General features: G+C 36.6%; 1 protein-coding gene across 5 annotated transcripts in view; it reads right to left on the reverse strand.

Moving 5' to 3' along the window:
• Positions 1-23,918, reverse strand: part of LOC109062737 (adhesion G protein-coupled receptor E5) — a 73,405-nt gene that overhangs the window by 803 nt on the left and 48,684 nt on the right. For 3 of the 5 annotated variants that reach the window (XM_042719782.1, XM_042719781.1, XM_019079819.2), the window contains 14 exons: positions 7,418-7,567; positions 7,182-7,334; positions 6,499-6,542; positions 6,271-6,411; positions 5,719-5,872; positions 5,515-5,631; positions 5,213-5,400; positions 4,954-5,118; positions 3,342-3,536; positions 3,045-3,262; positions 1,856-1,922; positions 1,599-1,690; positions 1,287-1,455; positions 288-383 (listed from right to left, as the gene is read on the reverse strand). In XM_042719782.1, coding sequence (XP_042575716.1) covers positions 288-383; positions 1,287-1,455; positions 1,599-1,690; positions 1,856-1,922; positions 3,045-3,262; positions 3,342-3,536; positions 4,954-5,118; positions 5,213-5,400; positions 5,515-5,631; positions 5,719-5,872; positions 6,271-6,411; positions 6,499-6,542; positions 7,182-7,334; positions 7,418-7,567 — 1,949 coding nt within the window. Of the gene's footprint in view, positions 1-287; positions 384-1,286; positions 1,456-1,598; positions 1,691-1,855; positions 1,923-3,044; positions 3,263-3,341; positions 3,537-4,953; positions 5,119-5,212; positions 5,401-5,514; positions 5,632-5,718; positions 5,873-6,270; positions 6,412-6,498; positions 6,543-7,181; positions 7,335-7,417; positions 7,568-7,831; positions 7,916-9,753; positions 10,068-23,918 lie in introns of those variants that run through there. The other 2 variants (XM_019079813.2, XM_042719784.1) reach the window with 2 other exon arrangements.

The raw sequence follows: 23,918 nt of genomic DNA on the forward strand, positions 1-23,918 counted from the left end.
TCAGCCAAAAAAGATAATTTATTGAAAATGTATTCACCCTCAGACCATCCAGGATGTAAATGAATGAGTTTGTTTCTTCATCAAAACAGATTTGGAGAAATTTAGCATTACATCACTTGCTCACCAATGGATGCTGTGCAGTGAATGGGTGCCGTCAGCTACCAAATCTGTTCCCATGAAGAAACAAACTCATCTACATCTTGGACAGCCTGAGGCGAACTATTCCTTTCATGTGCACACATTCGCAAAGCAAGAGCTAACCAGCTCCTCTTTGAGACTGAGTTTACCTGCTGTTTGCTTGTTTGGTTGGAGGTGAACTCTGAATATTTCCTCTTCTGTGGTGTACAGATACAGGACAGGAATTTGGCATACTCATCTCTCACCTGTCAGGAAATTACAGAGACATTAATCACAGACAATAGCAAGTGCATTTTTATGATCATCCATTTATCATTTATCACTTTGAAGTCAACTAATGCTAATATTCTCTGTAGGATCTTGATGTATCAAAGGTGCATAAAATCACCCAAAAAAAATCGAAACATTGTTGGTGTGTGTGTTTTTGTGTTAGATTAGTTTACATTTACATGTGTATTTAAAAATATGTATCTTGTGTTTTGTGATAATATGTTAATATGTTGAATTGCCAATTTTTGTTACTGTGCTAATATAAATAGTGTTTATACTTTACTTATGATAGTATCAGTTTTAGAGCTTAAGGCCGTTCACTTGATCCCTGTCTGATTCATTTGGTCAGCCCTAAAACAGGTATTCTGTTAAAACTGCTTATAAACATAATTATTAATTCCCTCTGAACACAGATTTTTGTCCAATCGGATGCTCTCTAGAATGAAAATTGTTCCTCCCCCACTTATAAAACCGCCCCTGAAACTGACTAGCAAATGGCAAATTAAATTCTATTGACTTCTTTTTTTTTTATAAGGAAAAAATATGTCAACGATCAACATAACATAACAAATGTCTTTACAAACAACATAAACTCAAAACTACTAATACAATATTAATAATTACAGTTACTTTCCAATCATTTGATTTAATTATTGCAAATTTAAACCCTCTCACTAAAAACGTTTGCTATTATAAATGAACTGCAATTTTTTTCTAGTGTTCATTTTAATGTTCTATTTATCATTGCCTGTGCAGTGTCAACATTTATTGTTTTTTTATTACCTGTCCCTGGCTTAATATTTTGTTAAAGCATGATTGATCACTCCATATTTTTTAGCTAAACTCTGCATCTTTGTAATGAGATGACCAGGACTCACTTGTTTTGAGAGCCAGCAGTGCATGATGAACATCAGCACCCCCTGCAGGCTGCTTAGTATGGTGAAGATGTATGACATTGCCAGAGTGTTTTCATTAAACTGAAAACAGCCAAACACCCACATGATGCCAAGGATACACAGCTGAGCGATTGCAGTAACCGTAAAAGCCCTGTAGGTGGAGATAAAGATCTGCTTATAGCACACAACTACTAATAAAGCATAAGTGCATAAGAGATGTCATTCAAAAACATGAACAAAATCATAATTATTCCAGACTTGGATTGGTAGTGAGGGTTTAATAACATTTCTCACTTGATTTTGTGCAGACTGTCTAAGTCTGGGTTGAGGGAGGAAAACTTTTCTGCCAGCTTCCATATTGTTATGAGGAAGAAGAATACATTAGCCTGAAACGAATAGGCAAAACATGAAGTTTAAACAACATCTTTCATTCTTTAAATGTCTTTTAAGAGATTTTTGATTGTTGGTAATGTGGCACTTTTCAAAAATAGCATAAACTATGCTGTTAAAAGTACAAATTTGTGGAAAGTGCCATGTTAAAAAGTACTTACAATAATTATGATACAAACTGGCCCATAAAAGCTCCAGATGAAGCCATCTTGAATGCTGAGCCAGCAGCTACAGATAAAAAGAAAAACACCTTAATACCATCAGAAACAAACCTGAAATTCTAATTAGCGTCTGAAAAGACATCAGTAATGTCTAAAACCAGTGGTGTAATGTAACGAAGTAATAATACTTCGTTACATCACTTAAGCATTTTTTGGGCATATCTGTACTTTACTTGAGTTTTTCTATTTCAGCCAACTTTTACATTTACTCCACTACATTTAATAATTAAAAGGTATACTTTTACTCCGATACATTTACACTTTGCATATTCGTTGCTTGCTACAAAATAGGCAGAGGTCAGCAAAAATTCTTATGTATGGTTTTTATGTTTATATAATTTAATATAGTTAACTTAATCTATATCACACAAAGAGTACCGTAAGTACTCTTTTACGCTCTAAACAATGGACGGTGTTTACTTATTGAATGAATCAGCTTTTTGAACGAATCGGTTGAAAATATGGTTCAGTGATTCACTCATTAACACAGTCAAATGCTTTGTTTCCGAATAAATCAGCTGTTTGAATGAATCGTTTAAATCTCAATGACTCACTCATTAACAGTCACGTGCTTTCACCTACAGGCGGTTTTAATTTCACATTTCGACTATTTTGTTCGTTTTAAATTATTTCAAATATCAGTATTCAACGTTTTATGTAAAAAACAAAACATTATTTATGCATCTGAAACTGCAGTTTAAATGCATCCATGTCCCCTCTGAGATACATAAACTGTAGGCTAAATGCCATTTCAGATGCAGATTCCAGAAATGATTTCTTATGTTGAAATGAAAGACACTAAGTACCGAATGAAGTGCTTCTTATTCTTACCCAAAAACACAAAATGGAAGAAAAAAGTTAAAACGGAACACAATCTTGATATATATATATGCTTCTTTTCCAATTTTGCATTTATTTGTACTTTTACTTTCAATACTTAAGTACGTTTAAGATTAAAAAAACTTTTTGTACTTAAGTACATTAAATATCACTTACTTTAAGACTTTTACTCAAGTAATATTCTAAATGGTGATTTCAACTTCTACCAAAGTAATTTTCTGGGAAGATTTCTGTACTTTTATTTGAGTATGGCTTTCAGGTATTTTATACACCACTGTCTAATACTCACTGCTTATCGGTGCCATATCCACTTGCGTTCGCTGTGGCTGAAATGGCAACGATAACAGCAGGAACTCCATAACCAGCGGCAAACATATAGATGGGTCTCAGCGTTGTGTTGAAGACCAGCACCACCATGCGGAAGAGCTGCACTCCTTCCAGACACATCCAGCAGAAGGAAGCCAGGAAGAAGTAGTGCAGAATGCCTGCAACGACTGCACAGCCCACCTGAAGGACAGGAAGTGAACACTCAGGATGTTTATTATCAGACCCAGATGAAGCAACCCTGTGTGACGCTGCAGTTCACCTTATTCTCTGTGCGGGTGATGCCCACGAGGAACACAAAGTAGGCGATGAAGAGGCTGATGCAGAGGTGCAGGTGGATGGTGTTTCGTGTGCTCTGGATGGATCGCACGAAGTAAAACGTGACAATGCAGATGAAGAAGCAGATCAGAGACAGCGACAGTCCCACCAGTGTGACCACACGCAGCTCGTATACATCCTAGTTAAGAGAGAAAATGAAGAGTCTCCTTAACAGATTTGAACCTACAGTTAAAGTGTGAGCACATGTTAAGTATTCTTCTCTCTTTTGCAGCATGTATTTTAATCCTCTGGTGCACTGCACATATCATTAAAAGTCAATGCAGTTATTCAGGGTGTGACCTTTGAACTTTGTCCCACAATCCTGCATGACTATCCTCCTCCTATATTATATCATTGACTGCGTCCGAAAGCTTGTAGCAAGCCAGTGACTTTGCAGGCAGCGTTTGCACATGAAGGGACTTGATGAGACTAATGTCAAACATATGAGGTAGCATAAAGCATAATGATCTACAAGAAATTAGAGAGAGATTTGGTGATAACTAAGCAAATATTTAATTACTACAATACTAATTTTAAAAGTTGTTCAAAAACATAAATTTATACAAAAACTGACCACCTGCTGCAACTTTCAAACACTATTTTATTTGTTAACTGGGAAGGAATGCACAGGATAGTGGGAAAAGACTAGCGGCCGTAGATTATAGGCCTACACTGCATGCCTATAAGTCATTTGCACACATACAGTATGGCCAGTTTTACTAACAGCTTGCGCCAACTTAACCGTCTTTTGGCATTGAAGTAGTACTGTCAGGATTTAGCCTACTAAAGATGCGCAGTGACAAATTAAGGCCCAAAAAGGCGTGGACAGTTATTTTTGTGCCTGACCTTATTGAATATGCATTTGTAGAAGTTTCCAATTCAAATGCAAAATTTATGGGAGGAGAGTTCTATTCAAATGAATCATGCAACTCGTTTTACTAACGCTTGCACTCGTCAAATTACTGGTATTTGTGCCATTATTTAATGCCTGAAAATGCATGTCATAAACTATTTCGCGCTTAAATTGTTGTTGCTAGGAGGAGGCACCGCAGAGAATGGAGAGCACGTGGTAGAAGGGAGAGGATTTTTTTCATTAATTTATTTTGAATGCCAGAAGAACACATTATCTGAGTATATTCTTTGCCAAACCATGTTATTTTTAATTTGCTTCAGGAAATAAAAGATGACTTGGTACCCTCAACTAGGAGTCACGCAATACCAGCTCTATCAAACTTCTTCCAGAACCCTTCATTTTTGGCCAATGGTTCTTTTCAACGTACTGTGGCTTCTTTATTTCTCTATTCTTCATTTGTGACTACGCTAATTTGCACTGTGCTTGGTATATTTTATTGGTCGATATGTAAATGAGATGTTGCATCTGTGTTTTTTAATCTGTGCCTTGTTAATAAATCACCCGCAGAAATGCTAATGTGCCCAAAACTGGCCCGTAATATTTATCTTTTAACAAACTCATTAGTGCCTAAAAATACTTTTGTCTTAATAGTTTAACTTTTATGATGTGCTCAAGTTTTGGTGACAAAAGTAAGAATACAAACCCCAATATCATAGAGAGCCATAAGCACAGCAAAACTGCTGAGGTGAGAACAGGAGCAGTCGGTCTGATCGGCACTGGATATCACTGTTGTGCAGCCACGTGTTGACCACGCACCCCCGTCCAGTTCAGGATCCCAAAACACACACATATGCTCCTCATTCTTTTTCTGGAGGGAAATGTAAGTGCAGAATTGTTAATTGATAGTGTGTCATATTGGTGTAACACATTATATGTGGTGCATTGAGAGAATTGTTCCATACCTCCAAGTGAGAAAATGTGAGATTTATTGGTTTCGTTAGGTTGGTTGTCTCCTTGTTACTAACAGTGGCGGTTACTACTTTTGAATTGATCTTGAAAGTTTGCTTTTGCTGTGTCTTTAAATGGTCAAAAGAGCAGTTGAGTGACTCCTCCAGACCTTTGTAGCTGAGGAGAGCTGCAGTCGTAAAGCCTGGTTGATGCAAAAAGACAAGTAAAAAATTATATTATACTGTCGAATAATAAAAAGGTCACTTTTATTATTATTATTATTATTAACTCTGTAAATGAAATTAGGAATGTATACCAAGGTGATTATTTCCTGTTGCGGTGTCCCAGTGGGAGGTAAATTGTGCTCCACTAGTATTCATCATGAATTCACCCTCAGGTGGAGAATTGCCCCTCTTTAGTAACAGCTCCACATCTGTAAGGAAAAAAAACACATTACAAATGTAAGAATAAATTCAGTGAAGCGGATGTACGATACTGACATGTAATATTTTGGTCTTACCAGTTTTAGCGCTTACTCTCCTGGTCTGGCTTGCTGACAGCTGAGGTCCTATCAGTTTTAACATGCTTTCCACAATACTGAACAATGCTGAGACTTTAGCATTATCACTGCTGAAGCCACCATGAAGCAGATCATCTAGAGCATTTAGAAATGCCTGTATGCGGGTGAGTAAAATGAGAGAGATTTGTGGATCAAGGCAGTGTTTAAGTATAAGCACTCATTTGAGCTTGTTGAACTTAAGTGCATTTATGGTAAACTCTAATGTCATATTTTTATGTCTATGTTTATTTTATGACATTAAAACATTTAATTAGACATCACAAAGTGCACTTTTTTTGCTTAAGTGTGATAAGCCTCTTTAGGTACACTTAAGTGGACCTTTTTTGAATTAATATTATATCATCTGCAAATATTATTGTATAGAAGTCTTTAAAAATATTCTTTAATATTGTGCTCTTTTTCACAAAGGTATATATATATATATATATATATATAGCCATACTTGTGTATTTTTGCAATAAAACTGCTTTACAAATCAGAGTGATTTATCACCTGCAAAAATCTTTCTCCGTCTCCGTCCCCTTGTGTAGAATCCCTCTTGTCCCCTGTAGAATTGTTCATGCTGACAGGCTCACTCTGATTCAGACAGCTGTTGGTCATCAAAGAGACGAGTTTTTTGAACTCTGGAAATGCCTACACAGAAAAGAGAAATCAGCATTCTGGTTCATTATGAATGACTGCAGTATTCTTTAACAGTAATCAATAAAGGTTATGCAGTACCTGGGATGCTTTTCTCTCATTTAATAATCTGTCACACATAAGCTCTAAAAAACAAACAAAACAAAACTATAAACAAAATATAACTAAGCAGTATCACACTAGAAAAGGTTTGGCTGTGATTAGGTGATCACATTTGATATTCAGACCAGCAGCACAGATTGTGTGTTTGCAAGACAGATCATTAAACAAGAATCAATAATATTACACTTAAAAAACTGGTAACCTTAAATGGTTAAAATATTAATTACGTCAACAATATTAATATTTGGTGCAAACACATTCAACTGTTGTGTGCTATGAATTATGGGAAAGCATGAAATATAAGAGGTATTTAGGAGCTAAAATGAACTTTCAAGAGAGAACTCTAACCTGTACATTTCATTTGTTTGTGACCATAGTTGGTGAACCCTGAGCTGCACAAACATTCATGACCGTTTTTAATGTTTTTGCAGACTCCTCCTCCACATATAGATTTATCAACGTCACACACATCTCAACAACATCAAAACAGCATTTTGGAGAAAGATTAGATTTCTCAAAAATACTTAATAACATAAATGTGTTCACTTGTATCAGTGAAGTTAGTTTCTCCTGACTTTAGTCTGAATCCAGCATCACAGATGCAGTAGAAACTGCCAGCAGTGAATACAGCAAAAAATATCTAGCCTTTAATAGTTTCTTACCATTACACTGAACTCCTTGTCCTGATTTAAATGTGTCTTTTCCATTGCTGGAAATGTAGCCAGCTTCACATGTGCAATTATATCCTCCTTCAGAATTGACACATTTTGTATAAGGACCACAAGCAGCGCTGCCAACCACACATTCATTGATGTCTGAAATGAGATGAACAGAGATTCAGATGTTTTCTCTGCTGCACAGAGATCATGTGAGATTCATCATATCAAGCTCTCTTTACCTTCACATTCAATCCCATCTTCTGGAGTGAAATTATAAGCTGAATTAGTTGTGAATCCTTCATGACATTGACAGTAGTAGCTGCCAACAGTGTTGAAGCATCTTGCATTTTTTCCACAAATGGATGGATCAGACTCACACTCATTCTCATCTATAACAATGACAGAGAAAGTTTGAATAACCATAGCACCTTTTCCTGATTTTTATTTAAAATTCATTAATAAGTGCTTTTTCATGAATGTGTCCTATATCTGCAATAGAATTTCCAGCTATTCAATAATATACAACAATATCAACAAAACTTGATTATTATTTGTGTGTGAGTCTTGTATAAATGTTGGCATGCACAACCCAAGAAAAATCCTGTCAAGCCCTGACATCAGAGTATCATATATGTTAGCTTTTTTAATCATACCTAAACATATTCTCTTGTGATTTTTATATCCAAGTCCACAGTCTGTCTGCATCAGGATGTTCTCTGTCAGTGCTAACAGAAGAACTATAAGCAGAAAATAAAGAGTCTGTTACTGCAGGTTTAGTGTCTTTGGTGTAATTTGATGCACATATATGATCCTGGAGCACAAAAGCAGTCATAAGTAGCACAGGTATATTTGTAGCAATGGCCAACAATACATTATATGGGTCAAAATTATTGATTCTTCTTTTAATGCCAAAAATCATTAGGATATTAAATACAGATTATGTTACATGAAGATATTTTGAAAAGTTCCTACCATAAATATAACAAAACTTAATTTTTGATGAGTTATATGCATTACTAAGGACTTAATTTGGACCACTGTAAAGATGATTTTCTCAGTATTTAAATTTTTTTGCACCCTCAGAGTCCAGATTATCAAATAGTTCTATCTCAACCTCATGACTGGTTTTGTGGTCCAGGGCCACATATGGGGAGATCCATAAGTGAGACCATGTTGATAATCTATGAATTTTTATTAATTATTAATTACGGTTAATTTATTATTTATTTATTTTTTGTTATGCAAAAATATGCAGATAGTTTTAGGTTGCATTGAGTTGCATTCAGTTGCATTGAGATGATGGCCAGTCAGGAAGTACACTGCTCGAGAGCTATGGGTGTGGTGCTGCGCAGTACTGTGGCTAACAGATTTAACTTACAGAATCAGCATACAGATCAACACACTGTCACATGCTCTGACCACAGGTTTGGTCAGCCAGAAGACTGTTAAAAAGTGCTTTAAACACTTTTTACAACCACATTGGTGACTCAGCCATAACCTAAGGTGTGGTCTTGCTAATTTATTTATTTTTTTAATTTTTTGTAACTAAGCACCAGGCAAACAATATTTTTTTTAAATGATTTTGTTCTTATTCTTTTCAGTTTAACAGTAAGGTTTATGTAACACTTTTTTCACTCGTCATAGTTTTTCCTGGGTTTGATGTCATTGTCCCATCAGCCGGGGCCTCTCAGCTGTGGACACATGAAAACACCTGGGATTTCCTGTCCTGATTTGGTTTCTGCCAATATTTTTTCTTTGTCAAATTCAAAGCCAAGTAACTTCACGATTTAAAGTAGTTCACCCCAAAATAAAACAATCTGTCATAATTTACTCACCATCAAATCGTTTCAAATCTGTATGACTTTCATTCTTGTCTGGAGCATAAAAAAGGACATTTTGAAGTGTGTTTTTGTCAGTGGTTATCAAAGTGGTTTTGTTACCAACATTTTTCAAAATAAATTATTTTGTGTTTCCCAGAAGAAATAAATTGATAAAGGTTTGCAGCGACAATGAGTAAATGATGACAGAATCTTCATTTTTCAGTGAACTAACTCTTTAACTTTGAGCTAAACAACACCCAGTTTCACTTGTCATTTTCTCACAATATCACATGAACTCACAATATTTACTATTGCAGTTTCTTTAAAGGTTAATGAGTTTGCATCTTTCCCCAAAATCACTTTTTTCATTTCACTTCATGGTTGCTTCCCAAACAATTAAACAGAATGTATAAAGACTATGACAGCGGGAGCAAAACTCTCTGAGAAGACAAATGGATGTTGAGTTTCTTTTCCGTTCATCAGTCATATTCAGCTGGTGCTTTCCAGAGTACTGGAGCTCACAGGCCCTGCTTCAGATAAAAATGACCCCATTGTGACATCAGATTTTCCTATCTGTGGCAGCTTCCTTTCATGCCCATTTACTGTTTCTCTATTTTTGAAACTGCAATGATTATGCAGTTGTTGGCAGGGCAACGCTTAATTTAGTAGAACCACACAGCGGCTCCATACAAACATATGTCTCTACATTCATCAGTGGAAACTTGAATCCTGAAGAAATCTGAAGCATGACTCACCCAGACTCAGTAGATACTTGTGCCTCATGGTCAAAGACTGAAAGAAACTCACAAAATGAAAAATCAACAATGAAAACGGATTATGGTTTGATCCTGAGAAATTCCATACAAGTTTGTGAAAAAGTCGATTTTCTTCAGGCTCCTCTCCAACTACCTTTGGATTCTATGCAAGGCCAGTGGAGTCACTCCTCACCCTTACCATCCAGAAAAAAACTTGAAAAGTGAGTTAACTTTTATATTTGAATGCCTCCTTTTCTCAGTCTTGCTCTCAGACTAGGTCTTGTGTATATCACGCTGACTCTAATGCTGAACAAGCCTGAAGTGCCTAAAAGAGTTTTGTTGGTCCAGCCCCCTGCTTTGGTTGACACAGAGAGGGAGGGAGTGGGGAAAAAAAAGTTGCAAGAAAATGAACATTGGCTTCATGATGTCAGTGTAGTGTTGAGTAACTCTTTCCTTGCTGTTAATCTGTTCGAAGAATCGTTCTATTTCATTAAGAAGCATTAAAAAAAAAAAAAAAAAACCTACTGTTTTCATTGTGTTTTTGCTGAACCCAGTTCAATTATTAATATTGATAATATTACACATAAAGCATTCAGGTAAAGTTGTAAATTAAATATAAGTTTAATAATGAAGCATTTTAAACATTAATTTATTATATATGTAGTTATTTATGTAACTCAGAATACTCTATGCTGGGTAACACTGAAGATGCATGTGCGCATTTGTACGTGTGACTTCCTGTTTTTCGTGTTGCATGAAGGTGTCAAGGAGATGTTCTTTAAGAATTTTCTGCTTTCAGTGTTGATATTTTATCACCCATGCAGTTTCTAACACATACATGTTATTTTTTTGTATTGTTTTAGGTTAACAATACTGCAGCGTTCCTTCCTAAAATGGATTTGCCAAAATAACCTTTAGCCTGTATTCATATGCAGAGGATCCTTTGGGAATGTTTGTTTGACAGATTTAATGTTACATTGCACTGACATTGTCCAGAGTTACATTTGCTCAAACAATGTCTTCTAGCTGTGTTCCCTTGGGCTAGATTCACAAATGGGATAAGTCAACAAGTAGGCTAAGGTCCCAGACCATTCAACAATGGCACCCATTTGTGTAGTAGCTGTGACCTGTTGATTGATTCTTTGATATTGCAGCTTTACAATCATTGTGGAAGAAAAATGGCTTTCTTCTTAAATCACATTTTAAAATTGATGTTGTTGTCAACATTGGAGAGATTGTATCGGTACCCAAAAATAAATGAAGACTACTCAACATTGTACAATAAGTGCAAGTGTTTTGATACCTCATTAAGATACCTCAGTGCATGTTTTCTTTTATGGAGAAGACAGTCCCATATGATACACTATGATGAGCTGTGTATTTTGGGATTCATAAACAAACATCCAAGCTGAGGTATGAAGCAAGAGATTTATTCGAGATACTGGTCATTGTAAATTTCTTAAAGGGATAGTTCACCCAAAAAGGAAAATTATCCCATGATTTACTCACCCTCAAACCAGTTGTATATGACATTCTTCTTTCAGACATTATATTAAATAGAGTTTTAGAGTTATATTAAACAATGTCCTGGTTCTTCCAAGCTTTATAATGGCAGTGAATGGTGGTTGAGATTTTGAAGTTAAAAAAAGTGCATCCATCCATCATAAAAAGTAGCCCACACAGCCTGGAATAAAGTCAACTTTAGCAGCAATATAGCAATTTGTTAAAATCTACCCACAACACGCATTGCGACAGCACACATTATTTTCTTCAAAACCAGTCATTTGAAAGAAATCTATAAAATTTAAACACTGTGTTGCATTGTTGAAGGATTTTTTTTTTTTTTTTTTTTTGTAATTGATGTGAATACAGAAAGGTTCAGTTGAATCTCTATTTGAACCATTAATTCAGCTCTGCAGCCTTTTATTACGGTAGACACCAGCTAACAGTACATGGGCAGAACAGGATATGAACAGGAAATTACAACAGATGGAACAGGTCTGTCACACAATTTTTGGAGGTGTGGCCTAATGCTTAGAGAGTCTAGTGACTAGAGACTAGTAACCCAAAGGTCATGGGTTCAAGTCCCGAGAACTGCAGGAAATGTAGGTGGGGGGAGTGAATATAACGCGCTCTCTTCCGCATTTAGTACTCATGACTGAGATGAGACATTTGAGCAAGGCACTGAACCAAAAATGGCTGTCCACTACCAATATGGCTGCCCCATGTTGTGTGTGTTTGTTTGTTCACTACTCACTGTTGTGTGTGTGCACTTGGATGGGAGAAATGCAGAGCACAAATTCCGAGTACGGGGCGCCATACTTGGCCACACGTCATGTCCTTTCCCTATCCTCCTTTCCTTAAATCGCTGTTAGGATGTAAAGCAATATTGGGCTCCCCTATTAAACTCGCAACATACAGTCATGGCCAAAAATATTGGCACCCTTGGTAAATATGATCAAAGAAGGCTGTGAAAGTTAATCTCCATTGTTAATCCTTTTGATCTTTTATTTTAAAAATTCACAAAAATCTAACCTTGCATTGGATAATAATAATTTAAAATGGGGGGAAATATCATTATGAAATTAATGTTTTTCCCAAATACAGGTTGGACACAATTATTGGCACCCCTAGAAATTCTTATGAGTAAAATATCTCTGAAGTATATTCCCATTCATATTCGCAATTTTGAGCACTCTATGATGATTATGAACATGAAATTATCCAGCCATGGCTTCCTGATTCACAAAAATATAAATAGTAGGGAAAACAAAGGCCTAATTCCCTTAATCAGATACACCCCACAATGAGAAAAACCAAAGAATATATTTCTGATGTGCAGCAAAAGATAATTGAGCTTCACAAATTAGTGAAGTGGTTTAAGAAAAGAGCTAGATCAGTGAAAATTCCCATTTCCACCGTCAGGGCAATAATTAAGAATTACCAATCAACATAAAATGTTACGAAACTGCCTGGAAGAGGACGTGTGTTTATATTGTCCTAATGCAAGCTGAGAAGGAGAGTTTAAATGGCTAAAGACTCTCCAAGGACCACAGTTGGAGAATTGCAGAAAATAGTTGAGTCTCAGGGTCAGTTTGGGAGGGTTTCAAGAAAAATTCTCCTAGCTCATCCAAAAACAAACTCCAGCATATTCAGTTATCAGACACGACTGGAGCTTCAAATGGGACTGGCTTCTATGATCAGATGAAACTAAAAAATGAGCTTTTTAGCAACAAACACTCAAGATGGGTGATTTTTGGATCTTCCAACCGTACAATAATCCAAACTCAAACCTCAAAAACAACACAAAAATTGGCCACTGAGCACAAAACCAAGCTTCTGCTATGGCCATTCCAGTCCTCTGACCTGCACCCTATAGAAGAGAAGAAGAGAAGAGAAGAGAAGAGAAGAGAAGAGAAGAGAAGAGAAGAGAAGAGAAGAGAAGAGAAGAGAAGAGAAGAGAAGCGAAGAGAAGAAGAGAAGAGAAGAGAAGATAAGAAGCACCAACATGGAGCTGGGAATCTAAAGGGTCTGGAGTGATTCTGGATGAAGCAATGGTCTCTGATCTCTTGTCATGTGATCTCTAACCTCATCAGGCATTATAGGAGAACATTTAGAGCTGTTAAACTGGCAAATGGAGGTTTCAAAAAGTATTGAATAAAAGGGTGCCGTTAATTGTGGCCAATGTGTATTAGAGAAAAACATATTTCATAATGATATTTCCCCCCATTTTAAATTCTTATTATCCAATGAAAGGTTAGATTTTTGTGCATTTTTTAAATAAAAGATCAAAAGGATTAACAATGCCGATACATTTTCACATCCTCCTTTGATCATATTTACCAAGGGTGCCGATATTTTTGGCCATGACTGTATGTTAATAGCAAACGCTGGGGCATAAATACAGAGGGGATAACAAACCTAACTAGACACAGGAGCAAATGATCAGGGAGAAATGAGGGAAACTACAAGAGCTACAAAAGGACTTGAAACAAAACTAAAAACAGGAAAAGAAAAAAAAAGTCCAAATGGGAGAAAATATTTGTGTGTACACAGTACATGTCTATAGCTCTGTGTATCCAACAGAAACACAGAAAATGACACAAACATACCGTGCAAAAATGTTTAAAGTCATATTTACTGGATAGATCTATGAATGCCACTGTTTTGTCACTTGCTGTATTGGATTATAATAGGACACTACCTTTTTACATCCACTAAAAATGTTTAGCTTTTGCATCGATTAATGCAATGATAGACATTTTAAAGTGTGGCTTAAGTGTCCAAATGCATTATGAAGACAATGTACTACTGTTTAAAAATGTAGGGTCAGTGAGAATTTTTTTTTAGGGTTAGGGTTAGATAAAATTATCTGATGCTCACCATGCAAGGCTGAGCAGAAATACAGTAAAAATATTGTGAAATATTATTTGAATTTATTTTAAAATGTAATTCATTCCTATGATGTCAAAGCTGAATTTTCAGCATCATTACTCCAGTCTTCAGTGTCACATGATTCTTCAGAAATCATTCTAATATGATGATTTGCTGCTCAAGAAAAAATGTATTATTGATTATTATTAAAATGTATTTATTATTATGTTAAAAACAGTTGCTGAATGCTTAATATTTTTGTTTTCAAGATTCTTTGATGAAAACGTTGAAAATAAATTCGAAACAGACTTTTTTGTAACAATGTAAAAGTATTTATATTTCAATTGAATGCAGTCTTGCTGAATATAAGCAGTCATTTCTTATGTTTACAGTAAACCCCAAACTGTACTGATGCCTGTTCCAAGTATCCTAGATAAATCGAGTTCTGGTCAGTGTTTCCAACCAATGTTTATCTTGTACTACTGAAATCCACAGCTGTTCCTCTTATTCTACTCTTGTCCTACACGCTGCTGACAGCAAAAGAATGAGTGCTGAGAAATTGCTTATTCCCGAGATGTTTGGTGATACCAGACGGAAAAGGGATTTTGGTCAACAGTATTTATAAAACCCATTCAAGGCATAAGAGAACATGAATATAAAATAGAGAAAGTGATTGCAGATGTACAAGAAGCCACATGATGTATCATACGAAACAAATATATTCAGTGTTATTCACCACTGTAAAATATAGCATCACTTTTTCATTTCTCCAAAATAGGGTCTTTATTTTGGGTGATTATTTTATATAATGTTCTATAACATATCGGTTTCAAAATTCCTATTTTAATTTAGAAAGCAGTACATTGTTTTGATTAAGAAAATAGCTTAATATAAAAGCTAAACAAAAGTTCTTAGTTACTAGTTACAAATACTATGTACATGTATGCTTCTTTCTATATTATTGTAGTTATTTCTGAAGCAATGTAAAAATGTTTGAAAATGTACATTTTGTGAATTGGTTTTAATAAATAAATGCCCCCTTTCACTTTACACAAACAAAATATTATATTACACTATTGTCTGCTTGTTGATGGTGTAATTGCTCTACTATCAGTAATTAATAACCAGCACACTGTGTTCTGTCATTGTGCTGCCCTTTCTCTTTCTTCGAATCTCCTTGCTTCTCAACTCTGCTTTCATCTTGAGTGCTTATATAGCGTTTAATTTTAACCAGGAACTACCCAACAGCCACCTCTTCCTCCACAAACCACAAAACCAACATGGTATGTGTCACAGTTTCACACTAAAAGTGTAGATGGTTGCTATGTTGTTCTTTGTAGTTTCTAGAGTGTTGATAAGAGTTTTTAAGTGTAATTGAAAAAGTTGTATAAGCACACCTCTCCTCAATAAGATATGATTTGAGATATCAATAATGTCAACAGCACAAACAGGCCAAAGTTTAACATTTTATATTTTGTTGAAATCCCTAAGTATGAGCAATAATTATGATGTTTGCCCTATTTATAAACACAAGAACAGTTTATGGGTCTTGTATGGTTTCTGTATATGCCATTTACTCTGAACTCCTTCCTGTTTTCTTTCAGGGTATTGACCTTTTGTACATCTTCTGTGGAGGCCTAGAAGAGGAGAAAGTTTCCATAGTTAACTTTTTAAGTTTCACTTCAAATTTAATTCAATCTACCTTCACAACCCCACACACAAAGCCTCTCTTTCATTTCTCTCTCCAGCTGTTCCTGTGCATTACTAAAAACTTTTAGATCATGTGTGTATTTAGGTTAGCAAATTTTCATTATTTTTAAAGTTTAAAAGAATGTGTATGCCCCAACAAGCATTTTCAGCCATATATATATAGATATATATATATATATATATATATATATATATATATATGAGCATGAGTAATACTTCTACAGCATTTATTAATCGTAGTTAATGTTAATTTCAACATTTACTAATGCATTATTAAAATCAAAAGTTGTGCTTGTTAAGTAAGACCTTCAGGCTGATACAAGACCCCTCCGCTTCGCGTTGGGGTCCTGATCACCCTGTTGGGGTTTATTCTGAGATAACAACTGGCTGGATGTACATTATCCCACTTATTACACGGCTAAAAAGATTTGATTTTACCATATATGCTGAAATTAATGCTGAAGTTTTCCATTGTAACAAGTGTGGTTAAGTGTTTTCAGTCACAAGATGGATGGCACGAATAACCAATCAGAATCAAGTATTCCAAAGATAACTCATAGTACCTGGATGAGCAGTGTGTTATTCAATTTGGTGGTTGTTATCCGGGAAGCACATACCGCTGGATGGCACGATTGACCAATCAGAATCAAGTATTCCACAGAGCCGTGTAATAACATTAGTTAATGCACTGTGAATGAACATGAACTAACAATGAACTGTACTTTCATTAACTAACATTAGCAAAGATGAATAAATACTGTAATAAATGTATTGTTCATTGTTCGTTATTAACTAACATGAACTAATGGAACCTTATTGTAAAGAGTTACTCTCTCTCTCTCTCTCTCTCTCTCTCTCTCTCTCTCTCTCTCTCTCTATATATATATACTCACCTAGAACCTGTAGTCTGGGTTATTCATGTCATGAATGGTTAATTGATAGTTGATAAGTATACAGCTTATAGACATTACATTTTTTTCAGCATATGGTCAATGAAATGAGGTGAAAATGTTGTTAGTCCTTCTGAAAATAACCGAAGTCCAAAATATGAAAACAGAAAAAGAAATGGCTCCAGCAGGTGATGTCTACCCCTATGTTTTGATGGTCAAGGATTACAATGATGCCATATACAGCAACATAAACTCTTTGATAATTAACTAATATTTTATTCAATAATACATTAAAAGATTCCAATGCATTCTTGTTCTCTCTCAACAATGCTCTAACATCACACGCAGACGGCAACACAATCAGGTGAACAGTTAATGGTTAATTTAGTGACTTTATGAGATTGAAATCTCAGAAGATGCAGAATGAAATTTCAAACATATTTCATGTAAATTGAATTTACAATCACTCTCTGGAGCCAGAGTTTTCTATTATGTTGTCCACAAGGGGGAAGGCAGAGTCCTGCATGCAGGCAGGTACATGCAGGTGAATTGCTAATATTTGATGTAACGGGTGGAATAAAATTTATGTGTAGGGTGTGATGCGGGTGCAGGCCAGACGGTGACAAGCACAGGCAGATTGCAGGTCCAATAACCAGGACTATTTCGACTCTGCCACTGATTGACAGCTGTAGCGATTATATTAAAGGGAGCGCCTCGCTTGCTTTCTGTATTTAATCTAGAAGTTTTAATAAATGAGTTTTGTCTACCTCATGTAGGAGATTTCATGCAGGTGTGGTTCGGGTCCCAGTCGGGTCCCAGTCGGGTATGGGATTAAGTGTTGCTGTCAGATAACGTGTCAGGTGTTTTGTTAATTACTGCAGGTGTGGGAAGATCATTTCACCTGCCAGGAAAGGTGAACGAAAATACTTCTCTGTGATGGTACCACAAGGCATCGCTTACTTACAGATCTCAGGCTTCAGGAGGGGATGTAGATTAGTATAGAGTGAGGAGGAAGGAAGAGGGTGCTGAGCCTGTGGCTGTTTTTTACGCAAACATCAATGTCTTGAACTTGATGCAAGCCGCAACCGGTAGCCAGTGCAGGTATATAAAGAGAGGTGTGAAGTGGGCCCTTTTGGGCTCGTTGGAGACCAGTCATGCCACTGCATTCTGAATCATTTGTCGAGGTTTACAGTAGGTGGACAACCAGGGGTGCGTTTCCCGTACAACTACGTAACTCACAGATTAACCACCCTAGTACGATGCATCGTTATGGAAACGAACCAGCTAGTCACGACTGTTTCCCGAAACCATTGTACCTGTGTCGTAGATCCATCGTTCAAACTACGTTGGTTTGCGCTGTCGTTCTTCTTCTTCTTCGATCTAATGGCTGACTGGAGCCATGAGCACATACCGCCAACTACAGTAATTTGGTTTTATTTTCTCTTTTCATTGACTCAAATTCCTACGCTTTTGAAATGACTTTACGTAGGAGTCGAGTAATAACGAATCATTCATTTGTTCTGCAATACATTATATACATACACAGAGTTAAAAATGTGCTCTTTTCTGATCCCAATGTCTATAATTTCACAATTTCATATAAATACCATTTCTTATTTAATATTGATAGGCCTACATAAGCACAGTTGAAAAAAAGGGGGGGTGGGGGGGTTAAAAAACTGTGATGTAGTGTTGTGGACACCTGTTGCTTATTTTGCTCAATTTTTCCTATTAAAGTCTCCTTGCCATTCAGCCATGTGTTAATAAAAAAGACACGAAAACCCCAATTTTCAAAGCATGAAATTGCAGTTATTTTGGAGGTGGTGGAAAATAATAAAGTCCAGCTATTTTTAAAAAATTCTGGCCAGAAATCACTCAAAAAATAAATGATGCTGGCTATAGGTACGAATGAAGCCCAGAAGAAGTCAGGAATAAGTGGAGGGACTTCGCAAGTGTGACAAAACAGAGGGCTGCGGCATGTAAGAGGGAAGCAAACAAGACTGATGGGGTATCAATTCAGTTCCTCCTCTCCCTACAGAGGAAGAGAAAGCTTTGGCCATCCTGGGGCCTGTTGCATTGGAAGGATCCTTTGAGGTATAGATAAATGTGCATCAACCAGGCCTTTGCCTTCAAAGTTCAGGCCTCCAACATCAGGCCCCCTCCTGCCTGGGCCTCTAACATCAGGATTCACGTCTTCAGAGGGCAATAAGAAGAAACAATGCCTTAAGTTCAGTTTTTAGCTACACTGCATTATTATGCTGTTGGAAGTTTAATGGAGGTGGTGGGTGATCTTCAGTCAGTAAAACTGTGACAGCAGTAACACCTTTGCTGTTACAGCTTATGAAGAACATTCTGATTTCCCCCAAAACTCTTGAAGAAATCCAGCTGGCCAATCAACAGTATTGACAAGATCTCCAGAGTTACTGGCATCACTGATGAAACCCTTATCCCAGTGTCAAACCCTGTGGTAAATGAGCCCTTGTACATTTACAGGAAGGGATATCCAGCCATAAATGTTCAAATAGTGTGTGATCACAAGGGGATGTCTTGGATGGCTTGGAAGCACACATGATTCTTTTGTGTGGGCCACTTCTGCAGTTTGCAGGTGGCTGAAGAGGGTGCATGGTTTGGTGATAGCTGGCTGCTGGGAAACAGAGGATATCTTCTTCACCCATATCTCCTGTCATCTGTGCAGCATCCAGCCACCATTGCAGCTTAAACCATTTGTTTAATCTGACATAACATCTGTTAAATATTTTGTTTATTTGCCAATATGCCCCCTGCCCCGCAGACTTAAATGAACAAAAGTAAAAAATACTTTTGCAAACAGTGTATATACTGTGTATGTGTTTGTGTATGTACAACACGTGTGTGTGTCTGTGTGTATACACACACACACACACACACACACACTCATTTGTAGAGAATATTTATTCTAATTCTGTAAAAACAACTAAATCACTCACTTATTTATAGGTACATTTTTGTTACTTTATTTGGGTACATTCATTTAAAATACTGAGTGATAACATTTAATATAAGTGAAACCTTTTAACATACTGTTTTACCAATATTGTTATATGAGAAATAAGCGTTTATGTATGTTTTAAAATACTCACTTGACAAACTCACCTTTTCTTCGCACAAACGAAACGAAGGATGTGTTCCAATCGGCATGATTAGTGCTTTCAGAGGGCACTTCGAAGGGAGAATAATTGCGAGGACCATGCTGCTATATATTTTCAAACTGAATTTGTGATAAAAAAAAAAAAATATTTAAAGGCGAATTAGGTAACATCCACGCACCACAACTTTCTTCCAAATCACTCAAAGTGGATGGTGAAATCTTCGAAAGGAATAGGGCACAGGGTCGATAACTCTGAATAGAACTCACCCCAGGTGCGGCGTAATCAATGACGTCGACACAGCAAACTAAGGTGAAGAGCTGTCGTTCCAACGACACAAGTTTGCGATGCAGTTTGCGAATGTTCGTTTGAACTATGGTTTCGGGAAACACCGGATCGTTGAACTATGTTCGTAACGACGGAACTTGCGACCATAGTTGGCTAACGATGTTTTTGGAAAACGCACCCCAGAATGGGAATTACCGCGTGTTAAAATCATTCGCGAAACTACCGCCAGGTGGCGCAAAGGGACGGATTGCGAACTGAATGTAATTGTAAAATGTTGGTTTGTAAACGAGATGAAAGGACGAAGTAAAACAACAATAACATTATAATATAAAATTGTAAGATCCTTAAAAACCATTACAAATTTTACAGTGAGTTAATTTTAAAACGTGGGATAGTCTTAGGCTACAGTCTACGCATCAAAAATTAAAAGAAAGACCTTTACACTAAGGCTCTTACTGCATGCTATTGTTATTAAACAGTCATTACATATATATACACACACACACACACACACACACACGGATTAAAAGCTAAATGTTTTCATTTCGGTTCATTCTTGGTTAAAAAAATTAATTAAAAAAATCTTTTGGTTCCATATGCAGAGCAAATTGAGAAAGGTCCAGCATTTAGAAATAATTCTTATTAAATCTGTTATTAATCTTGATTTTTCAAACTGCTAACAGTTTGCATTTTCGAATTATTATCTGTTTCAGCTGTTTGATCGCGCTAGAGCCTCGCGCACAGATTCAGTGGAAACAGCAGTCCTTCGCCGAGCCATCTGGCGCGAGCAGCGGTCCACTTTGGCATATTTTTGCTCATTATGATTTTTTTCGTCAATACTGAAACACGCGTGAACTACAAAGCCTAATTTATCTAATGAATAATAGTTAAGCTTGAAATGGGCAACATCACGAATATGGAAACGTTTGGATTTGTCCCGAATGAAAGAGGTAAGCCCTTATGTTTCACTTTAAATTATTATTATAATTTTTTTTTGTTTGTTTATAGCTAAGCCTATATTATTATATACTGCAATTATATTTATCCATTAGACTTCTATATTTTTAATTCTTGTTTTGTTCTGATAAATTTGTTGAATTTAAAGGATTTGTTGTAAAGTGAAGGGATCTAAAAATATCCTGTTGGTACATTAGCCTATAGCATTATTACGCCTGCCGTTGTTATTTCTGAATGTAATAGAATGCAGCTTATATATGACTTATATTTTTTCCCTCTCACAAACTTAATTTATTTTTAGTGAGTATTTAAAAAAAATGCAGAAAACGAAAATATGCGATTAATCGGTTAAAATGTGTTACTGTGGGTAAAAAAAAAAATACATTATATACTTAGGAACATAGTCTGGGCCTGATCTAGGCTATGTTGTTAACTGTTTAAAAGTTTGGTGTATGGTTTTATCCAGGTTTTTTTTTTTTTGTTTGTTTTTTTTTCATTGCATCTGAAAATGACTTTGTGAATGCGCATTCACTCCGCGCGCTCTGCGCAGATCCGCCTCCCGCGTTGCTCAGCTGTGGACGATTTAAAAAATGTTTGATATAAAGGTTGTTGTCCCATTTTATACAGCAATTGTTCATTAAAAAAAATCTAATTATATTGTTAGTTTTATGCTAACATGCAATCAAGGTCTTCAGATACTATACAATATATAAGTTCATTTAGACTATTTAACATGCACTGTGACATTTTACCGTTTCAACTTATAAACTCATTGAGATTTTAAAGTCAGTTTAATGGTTTGTGTTTGATGGCGCTTGTTTGATATCTTGTGGTTAAAGTGCCACTCAGCGGTCAAAAGCTGCAGCTGCACTTTGCAGACGCGGCAGCAGCAGCATTTTGGTTGGCCACCTACTGCAATTGCTCATGATGGAAGTCCAGCTAGAAGAACATTGCAATAGTCCAGCCTAGAAATGACAAGGGCCTGGACAAGAAGTTGTGCAGCATGCTCTGTTTGGAAGGGCTTGATCCTCTTGATGTTGTGCAATGCAAACCTGCATGATTGAACTGTCTTTACAACATGGTCCTTGAAGGTCAGCCAGTCACCAAAGAATAATGTTTGATGCACCTAGCTGGATGGTGAAATCATGCTGTAGAGTCGAAGTGGCAGGGAAAACAAGAAGCTTAGACTTTGCCAGGTAGGTGATGTTCTTTTATCCATGCCGAGATGTTAGCCAGGCAGCCTGAGATCCGTGCAGCTACCATTGGATCATCTGGTTAGATAGAGCTGTGTGTCATCAGCATAGCATTGATAGAAGAAACCATTTGCCTGTATGATGGGTCCCAGTTATGTAGTGTATATTGAGAAGAGGAGTGGTCCAAGAACTTATCCCAGAGGAAACCCTGTGGCCAGTTGATGTTCTTTGGATACCTCCCCACCCCAGGAAATCCTGAAAGACCTACCAGTGAGATAGGATTCAAACCAGTGGAGTACAGATCCAGTGATGGCAGACATGAGAATCTGATAATTCACAGTTTTAAAAGTAGCAGATAGATTCAACTGATGATTTGGAATCAGCTTTCGCTACCTGCAGGGCTATAGTGACCAACAGCAAAGCAGTCTCAGCTGAATGGCCACTCCTGAAACCTGATTGGTTAAAGTTCAGTTGGTCATTCTATGAAAGAAATAGTGTAACTGTCTATAAAGGTGTGAACCAAATGGTCCATTCCATTAGAATAACAAAGGAATAGCATTTCTCAGGAACTTCTTGCAGGATCTCCAGCAGGAAGGTCCTAACAGTGTCTGTTGTTTCTAGCCCTTTTGCCTTCATGTATAAAATTATATCCCGCAGACAGAACTTTGGGAGAAGCTAGGCTTCAAACAAGGGTTAAGATTGTTTAAAGGAACACATGCTAACATCACTATTGAAGAAGTGCTATGCTACCATCTTCAGTAAATTCTTCTCGCCACAAAAATTTTGGTCAAGCCTACTTATTTTTTTTTTGTATTAGCGCAATCTAGTACATTGGTGAGCCAACCAAAAGACTGCTCAGCAAAAATACAGTAAAGATGATGATACAAGGGGCAACTTTTTAGGTTCGAAGGGGTAGTATGCCCTGGCCTGTCTAGACAGATATTGTTTTGACAAGAAGTTAAAGTGGATCATAAAGTGTCAGCTGCTGTATTTACATCCAGAGATGAGAAATGGGTGGCTGAAGAGAGGATGACACTACAGAGAAAAGATAGAAAGGTGAAAGTAGGTTTTGCCTAAAAGTAACTGGTAGAGGAATTGGTGGCACACAGATAGTAATATGCAGGTTAAATGTAATAAAGAGATGAGCAGAGATGTCTAAAGGTTTACCAAATCTTGTCTGTGATACAATTGCATGTGTAAATTAGGTCAAGCTGGTTGCCTGATTTGTTAGTGCTTGTGGTGTTAAGCCATTCGAGATCAAATGAAGGTAGGAGTGGAAGTCTGCAGTGTAAGGCAGGGGTCGCCGAGTCTTCTGGACGAATCCAGGTCTCAGTCAAGCCCAAGATACTAAGAGTACACTGAGAAGCAATGGCCAGAATGAAGTTTGTTTGACTGCAGAATGACAATTCCAGAGACCCGCAGAAAATGACAGAGGTGCAGCAGAAGAGGTGCAGATAGGATGCAGCTTAGCAAGATTACGTTGCCGTCTGTGTGAGAGATAACAAGAATGTACTGGAAACATACTTTGCCTGAGCGGTAAGGAAAAATAATTTACCTGAGATTATATATTTTTTATATCTCTGAAATAAATGATTGTATTCTTGAAAACAACTTTTATTGTACTATTG

Source organism: Cyprinus carpio, chromosome B3 (genome assembly GCF_018340385.1).
Source record: "Cyprinus carpio isolate SPL01 chromosome B3, ASM1834038v1, whole genome shotgun sequence".
Classification (NCBI taxonomy): domain Eukaryota; kingdom Metazoa; phylum Chordata; class Actinopteri; order Cypriniformes; family Cyprinidae; genus Cyprinus; species Cyprinus carpio.